The following is a 20,882-nucleotide window of genomic DNA, read 5'->3' on the forward strand; positions in this document are numbered from 1 at the left end:
ACTTCATGTGAAATAAATAACCCCATACAGCGCCCGGACAACCCATATAATAGAAGCGTGGGCTGGGCACCCTGCAACGCAGAGAACTAACCTTCCCTCCCTATTCATTCAGAAGACTTAAAAACCCTCCTCTCCTCTTCCTGGGGCAGTTCAGGAGCCCCTCCTGAATCTCGCCCAAACTCCGCATCCGAACCTCACAGCTTTTTTTTTTTTTCTTTTTGAGGTAGGGTCTCACTCTAGACCAGGCTGACCTGGAATTCACTATGGAGTCTCAGGGTGGCCTCGAACTCACGGCAATACTCCTACTTCTGCCTCCCGAATGCTGGGACGCCCGGCAGCTTTGGTTTTTAAACTGAGATAGAGTCTGGCTACGCAGCCCAGGCCGCTGACCCTCCTCCTGATGCGGTGCTGGGATTACCAGCGATTTGAACCTTCGGTACCCAACTCAACTTCTAGGTCACAACGCCAGGTCGGGGTGTAATTCCAGAAACGCCTCCCCAGAGGCTGCATACAAAGCCGCGTCTGTCCTCCCGATTGACGGATGTTTCCACAGGCCCGGGGCGGCCCCAGCAGACGACTTTCTCCTGGCCCAGGGGGCTCTGCGCTCTCGGGCCCCGTGGAGAACTACATTTCCCAGGATGCTGTGCGGCAGTGGAAGGGGCGTGGCCCGAAATGGAAGAGCCCACTGGGGGAAATGCGTCATTTCCGTTGCGCGACGCGGCTCACGTTCTGTAGTCGTGAGTAGAGGCCTGGTTTCAAGCCCAGTTTCCGGTTTTGTGCGACGGAAGTGACGAAGCACGGCGCGGGAGCGCCGAGCGGAGGTCGTCGTGATGAACCGAGTCCTGTGTTCGCCCGCTGCCGGGTGAGTGCCGCGAGTTGCGGGTGGGCCGGAGCTGGAGCGGCAGGCGGGCGGCGCGGGGTTCACTGCCCCCTCCCTCTCTCTTCCAGGGCCGTCCGTGCTCTGCGCTTCGTGGGCTGGGCTTCGCGGAGCCTGCATCCGCCCCTCGGTGGCCGGTCTCCTGCCCAGCCAGCGGCCGAAGAGGAGGAGGAGGAGGAAGAGCTCAACCGTCCCTTGCAATTTGTGTCCAGCAAAGCCAACCCGTCCCGCTGGAGTGTAGAGCACTCCCTGGGGAAAGAAGACCAGCAGCCCTGGTGGAGGGTGCTACCCATTAGCCTGTCCTTGGTTTTCCTGATCATCTGGTGCTACCTGAGGCGGGAGAGTGACTCGGACCGCTGGATGAATCGCGTGTCGGGAGAGGCGGTGCATGAGCCGGACGGCCATCCCGAGGAGGAGCCCGGAACTCCAGTCGTCTATGGGGCAAGAACGTAACGGGGTGCCCCCCGGAACAGCGAAAGGAAACGGCAGTCGTTCTTTCGATTCGGTGTCTCTTGGCGGTTTCTCTCTGTGTCTGGTTCCGAGTGTGACTTCGGCCCTGAAAGATTCTTACGGTGCTGACATTCGGCGATGCAGCACAACGTCAGCAGCTGGAGACCTGCTCTTCGCCTGCCTTCTGTGCCTGTAACTATGCAGAGTGCTTTTTGGGCCCATAGAAAAGGTTTCGGCTACAGCGTTCGCTATTGGATGCGTGATGTCTTTGTACACAGCCTAATCGTGTTTCCAAAGCAGTTCTGGTGACACTGTTACTTTGCAGGTCATTTGCTTTCTGAGACATAATAATTGCAGAAATGTCAAACTATAACCTTCCACGGTCTGTGTAAATGATACTTTTGATGTTAATTTTATGTGCTAACCGAAAATGCTTTTGTTAACATCCAATCAACGTAATTCTTTTTTCCCCCCTTGCACCTGAATTTTAAAAGAGCTATTTTACTAAGCTAAACAGCCACCTTTCCAATTTCATCCCTCCTCAAATTGAGAAATTAAGAAACCTGTGTTTGCCAAGTATAATAGTTCATGCCTGTACAGTCCCCTCATTTGGGAGGACTAGAGGCAAGGAGGATAATAAGTTTGAGGCTAGCCTGGGCTACATAGACCCTGTCTCAAAAAAATTTTTTTTTCGAGGTAGGGTCTCACTCTGGCCCAGGCTGACCTGGAATTCACTATGTAGTCTCAGGGTGGGCTCGAACTCACGGTGATGCTACTACCTCTGCCTTCTGAGTGCTGGGATTAAAAGTGTGTGCCACCACGCTCGGCTCTCTCAAATAGAGAAAGAGGCAGATAGAGAGAATGGGTATGCCAGGGTCTTCAGCTGTTGTAAAAGAACTTCAAATGCATGCACCACCTTGTACATCTGACTTACATGGGTCCTGGGGAATCAAACCTGGGTCCTTTGGCCTTGCAGGCAAGTACCTTAATCACTAAGCCATCCTCCCAGCCCTAAATGTTTTCTATTAAAATTGTGTGTATGCACAAAGGGTCAGGTGCCCTGCCCATGTTGGGGGGTTGCAGTGTGCCAGGATCATGTATCACTGCAAACTAATGCTAGATACATGTGCTGCTTGCTGCCGGCTTCACATGGGTACTAGAGCGTGGAACCTGAACTGGCAGGCCTTACGAACAAATGTCTTTCTCTGCTTGACTCGTCTTCCTTGCACCAATCAAATGTTTTCATTAACTGTCTTTGTAGTGTGCTTGTCTTCTCTAATGGGGTTGTAGTTTTTGTTTTTGTTAAGGTGCTTGTCCAGTTGACTTCTTCAGGTAACTGCCCAGTAAGCATCTGAGAGGGAGATGACCTCAGCCATGAGTCAACACAGGGCAGCTGCAGCTTTTGCAGGATGATAAGTTGTTGGGTAGAAGGATATTGTCAAAAAGAGAAAATCAGTTCTTTCCAGAGAGGGAAAATTAGGCAGGAGAGGTGGCTCAGCTGTTAAATGTGCTTGCTTGCAAAGCCTGTTAGCCTGGGTTCCATTTCCCAGTACCTATGTCAAGCCAGATGCACAAAGTGGTGCATGCATCTGGAGTTGGTTTGCAGGCAAGAGGACCTGCTGTGTGTCTCCCTCCTTCCCTCTCTTGTTCTTTCTGCTTACAAATAAATGAAAGTCACTATAGGGCTGGAGAGATGGCTTAGCAGTTAAGACAGTTGCCTTCAGCACCTAAGGACCCAGTTTTGATTCTGCAGTATCCACATAAGCCAGATGCACAAGGTGGCACATGTGTCTGGAGTTTATTTGCAGAAGCTGGAGGCCCCGGCATGCCCATTCTCTCTGCCTCTTTCTCTCCAATAAATATATACATATGTTTTAATTTAGAGAGAGAGAGAGAGAGAATTGGTGGCCAGGGCCTCAGCCACTGCAATCAAATGTCAGACGCTTGTGCCACCTAGTGAGCATGTGTGACCTTGTGCTTGCCTCACCTTTGTGCATCTGGCTTATGTGGGATCTGGAGAGTTGAACATGGGTCCTTAGGCTTCACAGGCAAGCACCTTAACTACTAAGCTATCTCAACAACCCAATTAAAAAAAAAATCACTCTAATGCCATGTGTGGTGGTGCACACTTTCAATCCCAGCACTTGGGAGGAAGAGGTAGGAGGATCACTGTGAGTTTAAGGCCACCCTGAGACTGCATAGTAAATTCCAGGTCAGCCTGGGCTAGAGTGAGACCTCACCTCGAAAAAACAAAAAATTCACTCTAGCCCTGTCTTCTTTGTAACTCACTTTGTAGTCCCAGGCTGGCCTCGAACTCATGGTAATCTTCCCACCTCTGCATCTGAAGTACTGGGATTAAAGGCATGTGCCATAACACCTGGTTCTGTCTATCTCAGAAGGTCTCAAGAGTGCTGGATAATCCTGTCCTCCCCCTCCCTAACCAAAAAAGTGAGCTATCATACTGAAGTGAAAACTGCGTTTTCTGTAAGGCCGCCTACATCAGGAAGGACACTTTTAGTCCTCACCAGTCATAGTTTTCTCCCGTGTTCAAGGAAGATGTCTTTTGGTGAAGAGTAGCAGGAGGCACCTTCCTCCTCTACAGCAGAGGACCAGTCCCATGTTTGAGTTCCCCACAGCTCCCAAGCCAGCTCTGCTGTTTCACCTCCTGGGTTCTTTGAGGGTCGCTCCAAGAGTTGTAAGTGATTATTTATATATATATATATATATATATATATATATATATATATATATATATATATATAAATATTTATATATATATAAATATTATTATATATATATAATTTTGTTTTTATTTATTTGAAAGGGACAGACAGACAACCACTGCAAATGAACTCCAGATGCATGCGCCACTTTGTGCATCTGGCTCACGTGGGTCCTGGGGAATTGAGCCTTGAACCGGGGTCCTTAGGCTTAACAGGCAAGCACTTAAGGACTAAGCCATCTCTCCAGCCAGTTTATATTATTTTTTGAGGTAGGGTTCCACTTTATCCCAGGCTAACTTGGAACTCACTCTGTAGTCTTGGTTGGCCTCAAATTGATGATCCTACCTCATCCTCCCAAGTACTGTCCTAGGCATTTTCATCATTCCCAAATCCTTAGCCGTTGGGAACTGCTGATAGCCCTGAAGACTCCCAGGCTCCATCTTTCTCTGCATCACTCTCCTGTTTGATTTCCCTTGACAATGTCCTGCTCTTGATTGATTTCAAAGTGTGGGCTGGAGATACATGACTTCGCGGTAGAATGCTTACCTAGGATACACAAGACTGAGGGACCCCCAGCACAACCATAAAAGGGGAAAAATCCACAAAATATTTCAAAGGAGGGCTGAAGAGATGGCTCAGCAGTTAAGGCACTTGCCTGTAATGCTGGTAACACTGGTTCAATTCCCCAGTACCCATGTAAGGCCAGATGCACAAATGGTTTTATGCATCTGGAGTTCAGTGGCTAGAGGCTCTGGTGCACCCATTTATGTTTTCTCTTTTATTTATTTATTTGAGAGTGACATAGAGAGTGGGTGCACCAGGGCCTTCAGGAGTCCCACCCCAGCTTCCAAGTGTTAGGATTAAAGGCATAAGCCACCATACATGCTTTTTTTTTTTTCTGGGGGGAGGGGTTCGAGGTAGGGCTTCACTCTGGCCCAGGCTGACCTGGAATTCACAACTAGTCTTTTCGTGGCCTCGAACTTACGGAAACCCACCTACCTTTGCCTCCCGGGTGCTGGGATTAAAGGCGTGTGCTACCACGCCTGGCCAAATTATTTTCTGTCAGGACCACTTGCCCTTCAGCCCTTCCTTTCAGAACAAGCCTCTGGCTCGAGGGAGAGTGAGGAGAGAGAGAGAGATGCTCAGAACACCCTGTTGCCAGCTCGGAGGCGCTGTAGTTACTTTACTTTGCATTACCGTGTCACTCGCCACACAGTTACAAATGAGCGCACTGTGGCCCTAGGCTTTCCCCTTCGGAATCCCTCCAAACCAGGGCGAGCCCTGATTCCCATGCATCCCTCCCTCGGCTGCCCCATGGGCATCCCTCACCCCGCGCATCCCCTGGCCCACTCTGCATCCTTTACCCGTGTGTGCCCATTGCCCTTCGATTGCCAGCCTTTAAAAAAAATTTTGCATTTGTGTTTTTAAACTGGAGCTCAATAGAGAGACAATTCATTAGGTCTGTCCATTTAAAACACAGTTTGAACATTTCCAGTCCAAGAGCGACCATCGCCACGATCTAATTTTAGATCTGTCGCTGCTAAAAGAAGCCGCGTGCACCATCCGCTCCCGCTTCCCCGCACCAGCCAGGCTGGGGCCGACCGTGCACAGACACCTCCCGGCGGCTGATGCTGGGGGTGTGCGCGGCGGGGGAGACGCGCGGGCTCCGAGCCCCGCCCCTGCGGCCCCGAGCGCGCGTGGGCGACGGGGGGGGAGGGTGGGCGGTGGGGGCGGGGCCGCCGTGGCGCGCCCGGGGGCGGGGCTGGCGCGGCGGGGGGCTCGGGGGGCTCGGCGCGGGGGGAGATCCGGGGGCGGGGGCTCCGGCGGCGCATGCGCGCTGCATTGTTTTGACTGAAAATGCCGTCGGTTTCGAAAGCGGCGGCAGCGGCGCTGAGCGGGTCCCCCCCGCAGACGGAGAAGCCGACCCACTACAGGTCAGTGGCCTGGCCGCCGCTGCCCGGATGCCGAGGTGCGGGAGGGCGGCCCGGGGATCGGGGTGTCTGCGCCGCCGAGGGGGCGCCCCCCGCCGCCCGGCCCCGCGCCACGCTCGGCTCCCGCGGGGTCCCGCCGTCCGCGCGCCCGCAGCCGCCGCCTGAGGTCGAGAGGCGGCGCCCAGGGTCTGGGTGGCCCTGGGCTCGGAGCGTGGGCGTGGGTGTGTGTGTCGTGGAGGACAGGGGTGTGCGCCGGGGCTTGCGGGGGGGGGGCATCTGCACGCCCCGAGGCTGGCGATCCGAGAACCGCGCCTGCGTTTGAGGATCTGGGCCGCGCCTGGGCTCCAGATAGACGCGCCGCCATCAGCCGCCGCCTGAGTTCTAGAGGCGGCGCCCAGGGTCTTAGGGTGTCCCTTGGGTTTGGGGGAGAGGATGGATGGATGGATGGCTGCATCTGGGGTTAGGGGCGGAGGCTAAGCTATAGGAGGTTTGGAGGTCGCGTCCGGGATGGGAAAGGAGAGCTGCGCCCTGTGTCGGCGGGGTTGCTCCTGGGGTCCATGTGGGATGGAGCCGCGCCTGGGGGTCCTGGGGAGCACGATCGCGCCTGGGTCCGTGTGGAACCCGTGTAAGGGCGAAGGGGACTGGCCACTGGGCGGGAGGCTGCGGGGCAGGCCGGGGAGGGCCAGCCTCGGGGTCCGCTGGCTCGGTGGGGTGCGGGCGGTGGGGGGCCTCGCGCCTGGTCCCAGCGACCCGCAATGCTGTTTGTCCTTTCAGGTATCTAAAGGAGTTTAGGACGGAGCAGTGCTCTCTGTTCTTGCAGCACAAGTGCGGCCAGCACAGGCCGTTCACCTGTTTCCATTGGCATTTCCTAAACCAGCGTCGCCGCCGACCCCTCCGCAGGCGCGATGGCACCTTCAACTACAGCCCCGACGTGTACTGCTCCAAGTACGACGAGGCCACCGGCCTGTGCCCCGATGGCGACGAGTAAGTGGGGCCCAGGCGGGCTGCTGCCGGCCTCCCCTGGCCCTGGCCCTCGGGGCAGCAGGTTCTCAAGGTCCCTGCAGAAGGGTGCTTGTCTTGACTGAGGATTTCCAGGGGCCAGCCGGGATGAGGGGGTCCTCCATTTTTTAGGGCAGTTCCCGAAAGAGTTATTTGTGTGTGTTTTAAAAGAAGCCCTTGCGTGATTCAAACCGATTTCCCTTCCAGCCCTCCGCAGTCCCTGTGTTATTAGAACCAGTCTGGGAGTGCAGCTTTCTGGTTTATGACGACTTTGCTGTGGTGCTCAGTTGCTCCTTAGAACCCTGGTAGAGTACTTGCTTTATGTAGATGTGGAATGTTACCTCGTCGTTTACGTATTTTAAGGAGGAGGACGTATGAGATGTTGTTTTCTTTGGTACTGAGGATAGAATAGAACCCAAGGCCTTGTCCATGACATGCTAGGCTAGGCAAGGACTCTACCATTGATATGCTCAGCTCCCATGTGTGTGTGTGTTTAAATATCCTATTTATTTGCAAGAAGAGAGAGAGAGATGGAATGGGTGCACCATGACTTGCAGTCACCGCAAATGAACTCCAGATGCATGCCTTAGGCTTTGTAGGCAAGCACCTTAACTACTGAACAGTCTCTCCAGTCCCGCCCCTTTTAAAATTTTTTAAATTTAATTTAATTAATTTATTTGAGAGCATGAAAGAGGCAGAGAGAGAGAGAGAATGGGCACATCAGTGCTTCCAGCCACTGCAGATGAACTCCACATGCATGCGCCACTTTGTGCATCTGGCTTACATGGGTCCTGGAGTTGTGCATCTGGTTAAATGGGTCCTGGGGAATCGAGCCAAGGTCCTTTGGCTTTGCAGGCAAATGCCTTAACTGCTAGGCCATCTTTTCAGCCCCCTCTCATTTGACGTAGGGTCTCACTAGCCCAGGCTGATCCAAAACTCACTCTGTAGTCTCAAACTGGTTTCAAACTCCCAGCGATCCTCCTACCTCAGCCTCCAAGTGCAGGGAGTAAAGGGGTGTGCCACCACGCCCAGCAGAGAAAGAGTGGATGGGTGCACCAGGGCCTCCATCCACGGCAAAAGAACTCCCGTTGCCTGCATATGCGCCACCTTGTGCATCTGGCATCATGTGGATACCCAGGAAGTGAACTCCGATAGTTAAACTTTGCAGGCAGGCACTTTAATCTCTGAGCCCTCTCTCCAGCCAGCTGGCCTGCAGTTCACTACGTAGTCTCAGGCTGGCCTCAAACTCAACAGCAATCCTCCTGCCTCAGCCTTCTAAGTGCTGGGATTAAAGGTGTGAACCACCACACCCAGCCCATGTGTATATACAGGTTTTTCTTCTAGGTAGGGTTTCACTCTAGCCCAGGCTGACCTGGAATTCACTATATAGTCAGGGTGGCCTCAAACTCATGGTGATTCTCCTACCTTTGCCTCTCTAGTGCTGTGATTAAAGGCGTGCGCCACCATGCCTGGCATGTATTTTTAATTAAAAAAAAAGGGGGGACTGTAGGAATGTTGTTTTATTTACACATTGTCATTTATGTAACACTTTCAAAATGTAAGTCAAGGTTTTGTTTGAGTTGATTTTTTACCACTTTCCTAATGGTGTTACAAACAGATGTCTTTATTTTGAAATATGACGATGGAGAAAGTCCAAGTGTGTTCACAGAAAGTAGAATGTGGTATCAGGAGGTGTTATCATCTTCCTGTGGGCAATTGGGGTGGCCCTTTCCTGCCTAGATGAGAGGTGGCTGTCATTGTCTCAAAGGCCTGGTCTCCTTATACTTTGAAGGAATCTGTCTCTCCATGTACGCTCCTTTTATTTTTCTTGGGCATTTTTTTTTTTTTTTTTTTGAGGTAGAGTGTCCCTCTATCCCAGACTGACGTGGAATTCATTATGTCATCTCAGGCTGGCCTCGAACTCACGGCGATCCTCCTACCTCTGCCTCCCCAGTGCTGGGATTAACAGCGCGCACCATCACTCCTGGCCTGGCCTGGCATTGAACTCTTGATACTTAATAGTTATACACTGTTTTTCTTTGGGGGAGGGGAGGTGTCTAGGTTGTGCATATGTAGGAGGTGCTGGAGATTGAATCCAGGACTTGGCACATGGCCAAGCCAGTCCTCCATTGAGCTACATCTCTAGTTCACCTCCTTTGTTTTTTTTTAATTTTACGTTTATTTATCTGACAGAGAAAGAGGGAGGGGAGAGAGAGAGAATGGCGCACCAGGGCCTCCAGCCACTGCAAAACTCCAGTTGCATGTGTCCCCTTGTGCATTTGGCTTACATGGCTCCTGGGGAATCGAACCTGGGACCTTTGGCTTTGCAGGCAAACGCCTTAATGGCTAAGCCATCCCTCCAGCCCTCTCTCTTTTTTTTTTTTTTTTTTTTTACTTCCTCAGTGGTAGAATCTTGCTCCAGCCCAGGCTGACCTATAACTCTCTTTGTAATCCCAACCTGACTTCGAACTCACAGCAGTCCTCCTACAACTCCCTTCCTAGTGCTGGGATTAAAGGTGTGCGCCACCAGGCCCAGCTACAAAATAAGTTCTTCTTGTTTATTTTTATTTATTTATTTATTTGAGAGTGACAGACAAAGACAGAAGGAGGCGGGGGGGGGGGGAGAGAATGGGTGCACCAGGGCCTCCAGCCACTGTAAATGAACTCCAGACACATGCGCCCCCTTTGCATCTGGCTTACATGGGTCCTGGGGAATCCAGCCTCAAACTGGGGTCCTTAGGCTTCACAGGCAAGTGCTTAACTGCTAAAGCATCTCTCCATCCCTTAAAAATAAGTTCTATTAGAGAGAAAAGGAAAGAGAGGGTGAACCAGGGCCTCCTGCCACTGTGAGTGAACTCTAGGTGAATGTGCCACTTTGTGCAGCTGGCTTTACGTGGGTACTGGGGAATTGAACCGGGGCCATGAGGCTTTGCAAGCAAGTGTCTTTAACCGCTGAGCCATCTCTCCAGCCCCCAGGAGTCACTTTGGATCTTGCATGATCATCATATCTTAAATACCCCCTGACAGCCTTCCAGTGGACTAATATAGCTTGATACCTAAGCTAGGAACAGTGGAGCAACCTGCACTTCTCTTAAGACGGTGTTTTGCCTGAGCTGTACTGTGTGATTGCTTTTGAGCAAGCATGTCCTTAGAAGAGAGGTGACTGCCTGTTTGGCTGAGGCCTAGGCTCAGCTCCTAATTGCCCATAATCTCTTGGTTATCTTACAGCTGTTGCCCACAGAGCCCTAGAGCAGGAATCTATGGGAAGAACAGTCCTATGCTTAACTGACCTTGTCCCAGAGGCTGACCTGGGGACAGACACCTTGTATTTATTACTCACTGGTGCTCGTTTTTGTTTTTTCTTTTAAAAAAATATTTCATTTTTATTTATTTATTTGACAGAGAAAGAGAGAGAGTAAGAATGGGTGCACCAGGGCCTCTAGCCACTGCAGACGCATGCACCCCCTTGTGCATCTGGCTAATGTGGGTCCTGGGAAGTTGAACCTCTGGGTCCTTTGACTTTACAGGCAAATGCCTTAACTGCTAAGCCAGCCCAGGTTTTTGCTTTTCAAGGTACAGTCTTGCTCCAGCCAAGGCTGCCGTAGAATTCACTTTGTATTACCAGGTTAGCCTCGAACTCAATGGCAACCCTCCTACCCTTGCCTCTAGTGTGCTGGGATTAAAGGCTTGTGCCACCATGCCCCATTCTCATGCTGGGTTTGTTTTTTGTTTGTTGTTTCTTGTTTTTTGAGGTAGGGTCTTACTCTAGCCCAGACTGACTTGGAATTCACTACGTAGTCTCAGGGTGGCCTCGAACTCATGGCGATCCTCCTACCTCTGCCTCCCGAGGCTCCAGGGCATGGTCCTTTTCTTACGGAGGTGAAGAGTGCTTTGGTTGGTGAACTCTGTGGTCATCTTCAGCTGTGTGATTAATTATACGTAGTTGTTACAGACATGTTAACTAAATGTAGACTCAGTGACTCGTGGTTTATCACTCAGTTTGAGATGTGTCTGTCCTCTGTATGTGTGTATCTAGTAAGAAAGTCACATGTCTTATGAAAGGTTGTGTCACTTATCTTGAGCACATGGAATGACTGGTTTAAGCTCTTCAGGAAGCATATGACAGGCTGCCTCCCCTGGGAGTCTGTTCTTAGTAATTACTGCTCCTTCTACCAAGACAGGGGCTTCCCCACTGCTGCACATACGAAATAGCCAGAGTTTCTCTAATTGAATTGCATATTCTAGCTCACCCAGGGTTGCCATGGAAATCGCAAATAGATACTACCTTTCAAAGCAGGGGCAGGGCGACCTTTCTTTTATTTCAGTTCACTGGTTCCTAAAATTTGTAATTTGGGGGGCTGGAGAGATGGCTCAGCGGTTAAGGCACTTGTCTGCAGAGCCAAAGGACTCAGGTTTGGTTCCCTAGGACCCACATAAAGCCAGATGCACAAGATAGCACATGCATCTGGAGTTTGTTTGCAGTGGCTAGAGGCCCTGGTGTGCCCATTCTCTCTACCTTCCTCTCTCTCTCCCCTCCCCTCTCTCTGTCAAATAAACCAAATATTATTTTAAAAAATTGTAATTTTGAGGGCTGGAGAGATGGCTTAGTGGTTAAGCGCTTGCCTGTGAAGCCTAAGGACCCGGATTGAGGCTCGATTCCCCAGGACCCATGTTAGCCAGATGCACAAGGGGCGCATGCATCTGGAGTTGGTTTGCAGTGGCTGGAGGCCCTGGCACACCCATTCTCTCTCTGTCGCTCTCACATAAATAAATAAATAAATAAATAAATAAATAAATAAATAAATAAATAAATAAATAAATAGGTAAAATAAACAAGAAATAAAAAATTGTAATTTTGGGAGGTTGGAGAGATGGCTTAGCAGTTAAGATACTTGCCTGTGAAGCCTGAGGACCCAGGTTTGATTCCCCAGGACCCACGCAAGCCAGATGCACATGGTGGCACATGCGTGTGGAATTCATTTTCAGTGGCTGGAAGCCCTAGTGTGCCCATTCTATCTGCTTCTGACCCCCCGTTTCAAATAAATAAGTAATACTTAAAAATTGTAATTTTGGGGTATAGTACTACAAAGCAATTAATCCATAATTTATAGCAGGGTGTGGTGGCACATGCCTTTAATCCCAGCACTTGAGAAGCAGAGGCCACCCTGAGACTAAATAGTGAATTACAGGTTAATGTAGGCTAGAGTGAGACTGCCTCAAAAAACAAAACAAAAAATTATGTGAGTACTGGAGATGAAAGTCAGAGCCTCAGTAGTGCTAGCCAAGCCAGGCATGGTGGTACACACCTATAATCTTAGCACTCAGGAGGCTGAGGAGGATTGCCGTGAGTTAGAAGTCACCCTGAGACTACAAAGTGAATTCCAAGTCAGCCTAGGCTAAAGCAAGACGCTACCTCGAAAAACCAACCAACCAACCAAACAAACAAACAAACAAAAACTAGCCAAGCCTTCTACTTAATCATTTTTTTTTAATGTAAAGGCTTTTGATCAGTTTTTATTTTTTTTTTTTTTTGCTGGGAGAGGTGGTGCACCCTTTTAGTCCTAGTATTCTGGACGCAGAGGTGGGAGGATCACTGTGTGAGGCCTCCTGGAGACTACATAGTGAATTCTAGGTCAGCCTGAGCTAGAGTGAGACCCTACCTTGAAAAACAAAACAAACAACAACAACAAAAAAAAAAACCCAAAAATTCATTAATTTATTTGAGAGAGAGAGAGGCAGATAGAGAATGAGTGCGCCAGGGCCTCTAACCACTGCAGACGAACTTCAGATGCATGTGGCACCTTGTGCATCTGATTTATGTGGGGAATCGAACGTGAGTCATTTGGCTTTGCAGGCAAGCGCTTTAGCTGCTAAGCCATCTGTCCAGCACTTAGCCATTCATCATCTTAAACCGTAAATATGCAGCTGAGAGCAAAGCTAGACCCATCAGCTGCTGTCTGGCAAAATGAGTATCCAGTTTTGTTTTTTTTTGTCCTTTTCCCTCGAAGTAGGGTCTCGATCTCCAGTTGTCTTTGATGCTGGAGGGTTGGACCACGGGGCAAGCGGAAATGGGGACACCAAGAGGGTTATTAGCACGTGCCTGTCACCACTAAATGTGCATCTCTGCCAGTACTTCTTAGTTGCCCCCTGGCTTGGGCAGTCCCTCACCCTCCCCTGCTGTCACCCCCCCCATCACCAGCCTTGGTGGGCACCTTCCTCCACCTGCTCCTGTCTTCCCTCCCTCCGTGCCCTGTGGGGTCCTTCCATCTCCTTGCAGTCTTGCTGTCTGTCACCACTCCCTTTTTGACACCTCTAGTAGCCTGTCACCTGTGAAGTGCTGGCCACCCCATCGCTGTCACTCTCTCATGACTCCTCCCCCACGCCGTCACGAGGCGCCGCCTACCCCCCTCCTACCCAAGCCCTACGCGGGCTTTTGGCCGGTTCTTGCTGCATCCCACCGGCGCTCACCAAATGCCCTTTGTTCTGGCGGACACGCCCCTTCCCCACAGCCGGCCGCGATTGGCTGTGCCGAGTCACGTGTGCCGGCGCCCCGCCCCCGTGGGAACCGGCCTCCCCACGGCGCGCAGGCCGCTTGGGCGGGTGGCTGCCGGGGCGCCGCGTCCGTGGCGGGGCGGGTGGCGCGCGGGGTCGCGATCCCTCGTGTGCACCGAGCGCAGCGGGCGCGCGCAGGCTTCCAGGGGGTGGCTGGGCGGGCCGGGCGTCCCGCTTCTCGCCCGCAGCGCACCGCACCGGGTTGGCACCTCCACCTCCCTGGGACCAGGTCCGCCGCCTCGGTGAGCGGTCGGGCGCCTCGGTTCCTGCGCGTCTTTCTGATGGGTGACAGGCGGAGACCCTGCTGGGGAGTGAAGAGGACCCCTCCTTCCCCAGGTCGTTCGGAGAAGGTGCCAGCATCCCGCACTGTCCCACTGTATGGAGTGCAAACCTAACTGGTCTGTGCCTGATGCACTGTCTTCCTGGGAGAGCAGCTGCCTGAAGACTTCGTTTTTCTTGGGGCGCACGCCTTTAATCCCAGCATCTAGGGAATTCGAGGCCAGCCTGAGACTACATGGTGAATTCCAGGTCAGCCTGGGCTAGAGCGAGACCCTACCTTGAAAAAATAAATAAGGAGGTAGGAGGATCGTCTTGAGTTCAAGGCCATCTGAGACTACAAAGTGAATTCCAGGTCAGCCTGGACTACAGTGAAACCCTACCTCGAAAAAACAAAAACAAAACAAAAGAATTAAACAATAAGGGCTGGAGAGAGGGCTTAGCAGTTAAGGAGTTTGCCTGCAAAGCCAAAGGATCCCAATTCGATTGATTCCCCAGGACCCATGTAAGCCAGATGCACCAGGGGTCGTGTGCTTCTGGAGTTCCTTTGCAGTGGCTGGCGACCCTGACTCGCCCATTCTCTCTCTCTCTCAAATAAATGAATAGGGCTGGAGAGATGGCTTGGTGGTTACAACACTTGCCTGCAAAGCCAAAAGACCCAGGTTCAACTCCCCAGGACCCACATAAGCCAGATGCACAAGGTGACGCATGCATCTGGAGTTCATTTGCAGCAGCTGGAGGCCCTGATGCGCCCATTCTCTCTCTCTCTCTCTCCCTCCCTCTTTCTCAAATAAATAAACAAAAATAAAATATTTTTAAAAATGAATAAATAATAAAATATATTTTAAAAAATTAAACAATAAGATGGAGAGTAACTGAGGAAGACATTCAAGCATTGATCGCCTATCAGGCGGGAACACAGGAACACACATATATACGAATTCATACCACACAGATGCAAAAATTTTTAGAAAAAAGTGCTTCCAGGACTATAGTGCCTAGCCACTGAGGGCAGCACTTCATCTCCTCTACCCTTGGGGTGGAATGGAGGACAGACAAGGTAAGCTTGGAGAAGCTCCTGGGGATGGAGCTGTAGCCTCAGCTTAGGACCAGTGGAGGGAGTGGGAGGAGGCAGTGGCATAGTTAAGGACATATCAGTTTAAAGTGTGCTCATTTGAACTGGGCGTGGTGGCATACACCTTTAATCCCAGCACTTGGGAGGCAGAGGTAGGAGGATCGTTATGAGTTCAAGGCCAGCCTGAGACTATATAGTGAATTCCAGGTCAGCCTGGGCTGGAGTGGGACCCTATCTGGAAAAACCTAAAAACATGAAAAAAAAAATGCTCATTGCTTTTTTTTTTTCAAGGTAGTGTCACTCTATAGCTAAGTAGTCTCAGGGTGGCCTCAAACTCATGACAGTCCTCCTTTCTCTGCCTGCCAAGTGCTGGGATTAAAGGCGTGCACCACCAGGTCGGCTTTAAATTGCTTTTTTTTTTTTTATGCTGAAGATACTTGAGGACTGTACCCAGAAAAGGGCATTTGGCTTTTAAAAAAAATTTGGGGAAGGTTGGAGAGATGGCTTAGCCGTTAAGGCACTTGCCTGTGAAGCCTAAGGACCCAGATTCAGGTCCCCAGTACCCATGTAAGCCAGATGCAAGGTAGCTCATGTGTCTGGAGTTCATTTGCTGTGGCTGAATGCCCTGGTGTGCCCATTCTCTCTGTCTTTCTCTCTCAAATACATAAAAATATTTTTAAAATTTTAATATATTTTTTAAAATTTATTTTGAGAGATAGAGAAATAGGCAGGTAGAGAGATAGAGAGAATGGGCGCACCAAGGCTTCCAGCCACTGCAAATGAATTCTGGATGTGTGCACCCTCTTGTGCATCTGGCTTATATGGTTCCTGGGGAGTTGAACCTGGGTCCTTTGGCTTTGCAGGCAAGTGCCTTAACCGCTAAGCCATCTCTCCAGCCCCTTAAAGTTTTTAAAATTAAAAAATATATATATATGAGATGGGACGGGGGCCCCATAGAGAATGGGAGCACCAGGGCCACTAGCCATTGTAAGCACAAATTCTAGATCCATGTGCCCCCTTGTGCATCTGGCTTACGTGGGACCTGGAGAATCAAACCTGTGTCCTTAGACCTTGCAGGCAAGTGCCTTAACTGCTAAGCCATCTCTCCAGCCCTGAGACTACATAGTGAATTCCAGGTCAGCCTGGGCTAGAGTGAGACCCAACTGTGTGTGTGGCAGTGGGGCGGGGGGAGGGGGAGAGGAGGAAACATGCTTCAAACTCATTGAATTTTGGAAGGGAGCTAGGCCTGCAATGTCAGACAGAACTAGGGGATCCAATGGGGGCAGGTCAGCACCTTTGCCATCGCCATGACCAATGGTAACCAGTGCAAGCTGGCCTTCCAGAAGAGTATGAAAATGCAGAGGGTTAAGAGAGAGCGCCGACCTGGACGGCTGCTTCTGAGGAGGCCCGCAGGCAGAGGGACTCGGAGATCAGGCAGCAGAAGCACAAAGAGGCAAAGAGAAGAGGAGCCCAAGTAGCTTTGTGGCTTCTGGTCCAGTCCTCTTGTCCTTCGCTTGTGTGCCTGGAGCCTGTCCTGCCGTGCTTGCTTCCTCCTGGAGTGTGCACAGGTCCCAGCACCGATGGCCTTCTCTCTGCCCTGCGTCTGCAGTGGCCCCTTTGTGCTTCCTTCCCCTCAGGTAGCCTCTCTCCCCCTGGGCCATTCCTGGGGACCAGGGGGTTATCCCTTCCCAGTGTTTTTTATTCCTGTGGGGCACACCCCAAAGTATTAAAAGTAGCTTGGGAAAAAAAAAATCATTGAGTTTGGGCTGGGGAGATTGCTCATTAGTTAAAGGCACTTGCTTGCAAAGCTTACCAGTCCACGCCCATGTTTGATTTCCCAGTACCCACGTAAGGCATGAACAAGGTGATGCATGCACTGAAGTTCATTTGCAGCAGCAAGAGGTCCTGGTGTGTCCATACTCACTCCCACTCTTTGTCTTTTTCTCTCTCTTAAATAAATACAAATACTTTAAAAAAAAAAAAACAACAACAGTGAGTTGGGCTGGAGAGATGGCTTAACTATTAAGGTGTTTGCCTGCAAAGCCAAAGCACCCAGGTTCGATTCCCCAGGTCCCACATTAGCCAGATGCACAAGGGGGCACACGCGAATGGAGTTTGTTTGTAATGGCTGGAGCCCTCGACGCCCATTCTCTCTCTCTCTGTCCCACTTTCTCTGTCAAATAAATAATAAATAAAAGTAAAATATTAAAAGAACAAACAGGCTGGGCGTGGTGGCGCACATCTGTAATCCCAGCACTTGGAAGGCAGAGGTAGGAGACTTGCTGTGAGTTCAAGGCCCCCCTGAGATTACATAGTGAATTCCAGGTCAGCCTGCGCTAGAGTGAGACCCTACCTCAAAAAAACAAAACAAAACCAAAAACAACAACAACAAAAAACAGTGAATTAAGTTGGGTGTGGTGACACATGCCTTTAATCCTAGCACTTGGGAGGCAGAGGTAGGAGGATCACCATGAGTTTGAGGCCACCTGAGACTACATAGTGAATTTCAGATCAGCCTGGGCTAGAGCGAAACCTTACCTTGAAAAACAAACAAACAAACAAACAAATCAGTGAATGGAGCTGGAGATATGACATAGCAGTTAAGGCACAAACCTGTGAAGCCTAAGGACCCAAATTTAATTCCCCAGAACCCACATAAGCCAGATACACAAGGTACACAAGGTGGCACATGTGTCTGGAGTTCCTTTGCAGTGGCTGGAGGCCCTGGCACGCCCATTCTCTTTCCATTTGTCTCTTCCTCTCTCTTTCAAATTGTGTGTGTGTGTGTTTGTTTTGTTTTGTTTTTTTGAGGTAGGGCCTTAGTCTAGCCTAGGTTGACCTGGAATTCACTGTGTAGTCTCAGGGTGGCCTCGGACTCACAGTGATTCTCCTACCTGTGCCTCCCAAGTAAAGGCATGCACCACCATGCCCAGTACAATGAATAAAATATATTTTAAAATATCAGCAGAAGCTAGGCGTGGTGGCTCATGCCTTTAATCCCAGCACTCAGGAGGCAGAGGTAGGAGGATCACCATGAGTTCGAGGCCACCCTGAGACTACATAGTGAGTTCTAGGTCAGCCTGGACTAGAGTGAGGCCCTACCTCGAAAAATAAAAATAAAAATAAATATCTGCAAATTGCCTGGTGTGGTGGTAGACACCTTTAATCCCAGCAGTCCTGAGGCAGAGGTTGGAGGACGATTGCTGGGAGTTTGAGGCTGGTCTGGGACTGCAGAGTGAGTTCCAGGTCAGCCTTGGCTAGAGTGAGACCCTACCTTAAAACAAAAAATAAGTCAGGTGTAGTGGTGCACGCTGTTAATCCCGGAATTCTTGGGAGGCAGGGTTAGGAGGATTGTCATAAATTGGGGGCCACCAATTTCCCTGAGATCTTATCTCAGGGAAAAAAAAAAAAGCCCAAGTGTGGTAGCTCATACCTATAATTCCAGTACTTGGGAGGTAAGAGGAGGATCACCTTGAGTGAGTTCAAGATGAGTTCCAGGTCAGCCAGGGCTAGAGTAAGACCATGCCTAAAAATAAAGCAAATAAAAATCCATGAAATGTCCACCAGTCAAAGCCTCCCTCTTGTCTGATTTCATGAGTTTTTATGTAGCAGTTGACAAGTGTAGCAGGGGGTGGCAGAGTGGAAGGATGGGCCACCCCAAAGTATGCCACCTTGGCATGCAGATGTTTCTGAGATGACAGCAATTAAACCCAAACCTAGGGAGGACGGCTTTCATGGAAATCGGTAGTTTTCTGCTGTGTGTGGGATATTTGGATGGAGTTCCTTAGAGAGGGTCACAAAGTAGGGGACAGAAGCTCACTCAGTATGTCACTCCTCCAGCTCGAGCAGGCCCCCCAGGACAGCAACATGGAAGCAGGGAGAGTGGGTCTCAGGGTGCTTATGCTCCAAGTATTCACCTCTGCTTCACAGGTGCCCCTACCTGCATCGAACCACTGGGGACACAGAGCGCAAGTACCACCTGCGCTACTACAAGACGGGCACGTGCATCCATGAGACAGATGCCCGGGGCCACTGTGTGAAGAACGGGATGCACTGTGCCTTTGCACATGGTCCCCTGGACCTGCGGCCGCCTGTGTGCGACATCAGGTGAGTGGGGCAGCTCATCTGCACAGGGACCAACCCACCTCTGCTATTTGTGGCATTGTAGGTACAAAGTAATATCCTTAAAAATTTTTTTTTTATTTGTTTGTTAGAGAGATAGAGAGAAAGAGGCAGAGAGAGAGAATGGACACTCCAGGCCCTTTAGGCCCTGCAAATGAACTCCAGATGCATGCGTATCTTATGCATCTGGCTTTATGTGGGTCCTAGGGAATCGAACCTGAATCCTTTGGCATTGCAGGCAAGTGCCTTGAGCACTAAGCCATCTCTCTAACCCCAAAGTATCTCCTTTTCAAAAAATTATTTATAGCTGGGTGTGGTAGCATACGCTTTTAATCCCAGCATTTGGGAGGCAGAGGTAGAAGGACTACTGTGAGTTTGAGGCCACCCTGAGACTATCATAGTGAATTCCAAGTCAACCTGGGCTAGAGTAGAATCCTACCTTGAAAAAGAAAAACAACTGTGTGTGTGTGTGTGTGTGTGTGTGTGTGTGTGTATGGAGCACAGTGAGAGTAAGCAAAAAGAGAGAAAGAGAGAATGAACAAATGTCAGGTCCTCTTGCTAATGCAAAGGAATTCCAGATGTGTGTGCAACTTTGTTTATATGGCTTTATATGGGTACTGAGGAATTGAACCCTAGGCCAACAGGCTTTGCAAGCAAGGACCTTTAACTGCTGAGCCATCTCTCTAGTCCTGAAGTATCTGTTTTTCTGAGTCTCAATTTTTTTTTTGTTCATTTGTATTTTTAAATTTTTTTCTTTATTTATTTGAAAGTGACGGACAGAGAGAGAGAGAAAGAGAGAGAGGGAGAATGGGTGCGCCAGGGCCTCCAGCCACTGCAAACAAACTCCAGACACATGCGCCCCCTTGTGCATCTGGCTAACATGGGTCCTGGGGAATTGAGCCTTGAACTGGGGTCCTTAGGCTTCACAGGCAAGCACTTAACCGCTAAGCCATCTCTCCAGCCCTGTTTGTTTGTATTTCATGGTAGGTTCTTGCTCTAGTCCAGTCTGACCTGGAATTCATTATATAGTCTCAGGCTGGTGTCAAACTCATGCGCGATCCTCCTACCTCTGCCTCCCAAGTGCTAGGATTAAAGCCGTGCGCCACCATGCTTGGCTGCCAGTGTTTTTGTTTTTTTGTCCTGGTATCCCCTTCCCCCAGGTATGGTCTCACTCTAGTCCAGTCTGACCTGGAATTCACTATGTAGTCTCAGGCTGGCCTCGAACTCATGGCGATCCTCCTGCCTCTGCATCCCATGTGTGTGTCATGACGTGCAGTAGTGTAGCCCAGGCTGGCCTCTTAATTCCTCTTCCTCCTGCCTCTACCTCTTCAGCAACTTCCTACTGGTGTGCTCCACCACAACTGGTAAGGTTTTTGTTTTTGTTTCTTTGTATTTATTTAGTTATTTTATTTGAGACAGAGAAAGGGAGAGAGATAGAGAATGGGCGTGCCAGGGCCTATAGCCACTGCAAACGAACTCCAGACACATGCGTCACTTGACATGGATGGATCTGACTTACATCTGACTTGACATGGATACTGGGAACTGGAACCCAGGCCATCAGTAAGCAATGCATTTTACTGGTGAGCCATTTCTCCCACCCACTACTGTGTTATTGTTTGCAGGGAGCTACAGGCCCAGGAAGCCTTGCAAAATGGCCAGCTCAGCGGTGGGGACAGTGTGCCCGATCTGCAGCCCGGGGTCTTAGCCAGCCAGGCCATGATTGAGAAGATCTTGGGTGAGGACCCACGGTGGCAAGGTGAGCCCAGGACTGCCGAGGGGGCCAGTGGGAGAGAACCTCTCTTTTTACTCAGGACCTGCTTGGTTCAGTCTGTCCTGACATGATTTGCGGGGGATCAGATAAGGAAATGGAGGCT

At 50.4% G+C, this 20,882-nt stretch overlaps 2 protein-coding genes across 6 annotated transcripts in view; both read left to right on the forward strand.

The window, feature by feature from the left end:
* The first annotated feature begins 764 nt into the window (after window positions 1-764).
* On the forward strand, window positions 765-1,777 carry C11H16orf91 (chromosome 11 C16orf91 homolog). 2 transcript variants are annotated; one of them, XM_045129987.1, is made up of 2 exons: window positions 765-859; window positions 949-1,777. In XM_045129987.1, exons 1-2 carry the CDS (start codon window positions 831-833, stop codon window positions 1,328-1,330), a joined length of 411 nt encoding a protein of 136 aa, XP_044985922.1. In that variant the 5' UTR covers window positions 765-830; the 3' UTR covers window positions 1,331-1,777. The 2 variants fall into 2 exon arrangements, with proteins under 2 accessions (XP_044985922.1, XP_004652207.1); XM_004652150.2 differs by having other exon boundaries at window positions 796-862.
* A 4,109-nt stretch (window positions 1,778-5,886) lies between these two features.
* Unkl (unk like zinc finger) overlaps window positions 5,887-20,882 on the forward strand; it is a 41,358-nt gene continuing 26,362 nt past the window's right edge. Inside the window, exons 1-4 of one of the 4 annotated variants that reach the window (XM_045161497.1) lie at window positions 5,887-5,984; window positions 6,756-6,965; window positions 18,814-18,990; window positions 20,631-20,764. In XM_045161497.1, the coding sequence (XP_045017432.1) occupies window positions 5,908-5,984; window positions 6,756-6,965; window positions 18,814-18,990; window positions 20,631-20,764 (598 nt within the window). In that variant the 5' untranslated portion in view covers window positions 5,887-5,907. The other 3 variants (XM_045161500.1, XM_045161498.1, XM_045161499.1) reach the window with 3 other exon arrangements.

Source organism: Jaculus jaculus, chromosome 11 (genome assembly GCF_020740685.1).
Source record: "Jaculus jaculus isolate mJacJac1 chromosome 11, mJacJac1.mat.Y.cur, whole genome shotgun sequence".
Lineage (NCBI taxonomy): Eukaryota > Metazoa > Chordata > Mammalia > Rodentia > Dipodidae > Jaculus > Jaculus jaculus.